The following is a 3,545-nucleotide window of genomic DNA, read 5'->3' on the forward strand; positions in this document are numbered from 1 at the left end:
TTAGAGTGCCGTTACGTAAGAGATATTAAAAAATAAAAAAGTTAATATAATTAAAAATACACATGAAAGTTTTTTAATTTAAAATTTCTATTGACGGAACGGAGAAAAGGACCTCTTTAAAAAATGAAAACTTACTGAAAAAACATGTTAAGAAAAAGGGCAAAAAGAAAAAAGAGAAACGGCGTAGTTTTGTACAGCTTTTGTTATGATCTGTGTCGGTCCCCCTTGGTCGAACGACGCTTTCAGACGTCTAACGTTCCTAATTAAGGGAATGGAAAAACTAGTCTTACCGGTGGACAAACAGTGACCACAAAGAAAGCGACATCCTTCCAAACTCTTCCCCCCTTTAACTTAACTCTCCTTTCAGACAACAAGCACTCCCATCGTCAATCATCATCACGCATCAAACAATGGCATTTTCAAAGCTTTCTCTTTTCTTCTCATTGCTCCTTCTTTCCTTTCTCTTCATCAACTCCCCTGTCTTCTGTGGCACTGGTAACCTTTCTTTGCTTCACTTTGGGTTTTTCTTTTTTTATATTTCCCCTTTTTTTTAAACTTCTGGATCTGGGTATTTTCTTTCTTTCTTTCTTTAGCAATGCTGTTTGATCGTTGACTTTGTTGATTTGTCTGAAATCTGTGTAGTTTGTTCATTGATAAATGGTTATTGAATATATCTATCACATCATTATTGAATGCAGATATTATTGCTTATACAAGAGATCTATAAGTATTTTGGATGTACATTGCTTTTAGACACGCTGCATCCATATTTATGAACCCATTTCAGAACTCAATTGGATGCATCGAGTAGAATTTTTAATATGATTTTGCTAATTATGACCTTAAATGTGTTTAAATTGGTGTTCTGTTATAGTGTATGGGAGCCTTTGAAGTTTGAAGATTGTAGAGTCTTTTACTTGTTAATAGTTGCAGTTGATCCTATTTGTCATTCTTTGTTTCTTGTTCTTGATCGGGTAAGAAGAGAAAATTATATGACAATTTGATCTCCCTATATTGATCCAGCCTTTTCTGGGGAGACCCGGTACCATTCCCAGTTTCATTATACCAGCATACCAATGATGTATTCGTTCTATATGAAAGGTGATTACTGGTGTGATAGATGCCCTCTGATGCTTGTTAGAAATTTGCTAGTTTAGCAAGGTTTGAAAGTTCACAATGAACCTTTCAACCTAGTGTTATCTTCTTGCCATAAATATTGAGGTAATAAGTTTAATCTTGACATTGAGGCCGGGTTCCCAATGAGAAGGGAGAAGGTTACCTCTGGTTGTGTCACAGCTGTGACCTAGTGAACGGATCCAGAAAACAGGCCATAGGCCATGCTAAAAATTTCAACCCTTTTTGGTGTCTTTGCTTGTTGAGAAAATCTTACAGATCATCCAAGTAGCTAACTGAAACAACTGTGTGATAGTTGTCAACATCTTTACAGCTTTTCTATTTTGTTTGGTACTGAAGTAGCAATGTGTATTTCTGGATAGATTGTAGCTCTTGATAATCTGCTTGTACATCCAAATATATTGTTTTAGAGTAACAATGAAGCAACCATCTACTAAATCCGCTAACTTATCTGAGATCCCTAGCTAATAGAATTATTTACCAATGATAAAGTTAATCTTTCTCTTAAAGTTATTTTCCAAGCTCATAGATATACAATCTGCTTTGAGATTGTTCAGCCTGCCTTGTTGTCAACCTAGGCAAGAACCTGGACCAATCAGAACTAGGCTCACATGAACCAACAAATTTCAACTAGGTGGGGGTTCAAATAGGTCATGCTTAGAGGATCTGGAGGAGATCTCCCACATCAAACTTGGAATTTCCATTTGGTAATGTCATAATATTTCACGGATCCGGACCATAAATCCTTGTCAAGTTATTATTTTAACAAAATTGGTGTAAGTTAGAGTCTTCGAAAGGTTGGTTGTGCTAATATTGATTTCTCGATAGCAATCTCTTGATTCTTATAAAAGTATGCTGTGCAGCCATATCACTAGAATTTGGGTTTGAGATTGATCAGTCCCTACACTTTCCTCTCTCGAACTAAAAGCTTTCATATTACTCTCTGGCTGCAGAAAACAATTACTGGTTCCTATATTCTGAAATGTCAATCATGAGGGAAGTGTTTGTGAAGTGGCATGACTTGTATGGAATAATAAATGTTTTTCTCTGATATCATAAGTTGACTGATGAGATTTGGCTAGTTAAGAAAGACTCTGGAGCAATCTGACCTTGGTATGGATTAATTGGTTTAAGGTTTGAGTAACTTCTTGAGTTGCACTATCTTTCTTACATTTAGTTGCTCAGTAATTTTAGCTTTGCAGGAAATTTTCTGCCTTGGAGCTATGGTTTTTATTTTTTTTTATCAAGAAAAGGACGAAAATTGATTTTCTTCACATATTCATTGACACCTAAAATAGAACATATTTCTTTGTTCTTTCAAAAAAGAAATGGCAGTCCAACGCTATTTGTTATAAATGGAGAATACTTTCTTGCCCTTCTGCAATATATATCTAGTCACTGGATTTCACCATGACCATCTACAGATGAGAAGGATAATCTTCTTAAAGGCATCAACAGCTATCGAGCTTCATTAAACTTAACGAGCCTGACAAAAAATGACAATGCTGCGTGCCTTGCTGATGAACTAGCTGATCAATTCAAGAACCAACCTTGCACAAACTCCACTGGTGCCAACACAGTTCCAGGCACTGAACCACAGTTTGCTGACTATCCAAACCTTTTGGGTAAATGCCATTTGAATGTCTCCATTACAAGGGATGGAGCGGTAATGCCTGCTTGTGTTCCAAACTTGGTTCCAGATCTTGTGCTCACTAACTTTACACAGTCCCAGTATTCTGATAATCTCAATGATACCAAGTATACAGGAGTTGGGATTGGCTCACATGGAGACTGGATAGTTGTTGTTCTGACAACAGGTACACCTGAAGGCAGCTATGCACCAGCTACTAGTGCAACTAGCGTGGTTACCGAGATCAGTTTAATGTATCACCTGCTATTCCTGCTGGTGGCTGCTTTCTACTTGTTATAAGCACCTGTCTGTTGTTTACGGCACTGTTATTCATTTGCAGAGGATAACAAAAGGACCATATTCCATTGTTTTAACAGATAGGAAAACTATGAATCACCAATTATACGCACTTTCTTTAGACAAATTAATCAAGTTCTTTGAACTTTGATACTTGATGTTGCTAGTCATAATACCATTTTGAAAAGGACTACATGAGATCATCTTATGCATGTATGAGTCTCTTTTTCCCTTGCTTCTTGTCGTTGTCTTGTTAATAAGTTTGGAAATTCTTTTTCCCTTTTCCCGTGTTTTCATCTTCTCTGATTCTCTCAAATGTTTTCATTGAAAACTAGTTTTTTTTATTCTCTAAATTTAGTCTATTTTTATTTTCATTTCTTAAAAATAATTTTTGTTTATTTCAACTAAACAAAAAGTTTCACTCATTCTTTATTTTTTATGAAAATGAAAATAGAAAACAGAGATTTTCATAAATCAAACACAC

At 35.7% G+C, this 3,545-nt stretch overlaps 1 protein-coding gene across 1 annotated transcript; it reads left to right on the top strand.

Moving 5' to 3' along the window:
• The first annotated feature begins 196 nt into the window (after window positions 1-196).
• LOC111307936 (putative GPI-anchored protein At3g06035) lies at window positions 197-3,273 on the top strand. Its single transcript, XM_022906289.2, has 2 exons — window positions 197-495; window positions 2,559-3,273. The coding sequence occupies exons 1-2, from the start codon at window positions 411-413 to the stop codon at window positions 3,062-3,064; spliced, it is 591 nt and encodes a 196-aa protein (XP_022762024.1). The 5' UTR covers window positions 197-410; the 3' UTR covers window positions 3,065-3,273.
• The last annotated feature ends 272 nt before the right edge of the window (window positions 3,274-3,545 follow it).

Source organism: Durio zibethinus, chromosome 22 (assembly GCF_047325235.1).
Source record: "Durio zibethinus cultivar Kanyao isolate XHJ-2024 chromosome 22, ASM4732523v1, whole genome shotgun sequence".
Lineage (NCBI taxonomy): Eukaryota > Viridiplantae > Streptophyta > Magnoliopsida > Malvales > Malvaceae > Durio > Durio zibethinus.

Bases quoted from the DNA above. Each gene is read 5' to 3' on its own strand.
- LOC111307936 (XM_022906289.2), top strand. From the start codon at position 411: ATGGCATTTTCAAAGCTTTCTCTTTTCTTCTCATTGCTCCTTCTTTCC. The intron at 496-2,558 runs GTAACCTTTCTT...GACCATCTACAG, and splicing joins CCCTGTCTTCTGTGGCACTG to ATGAGAAGGATAATCTTCTT.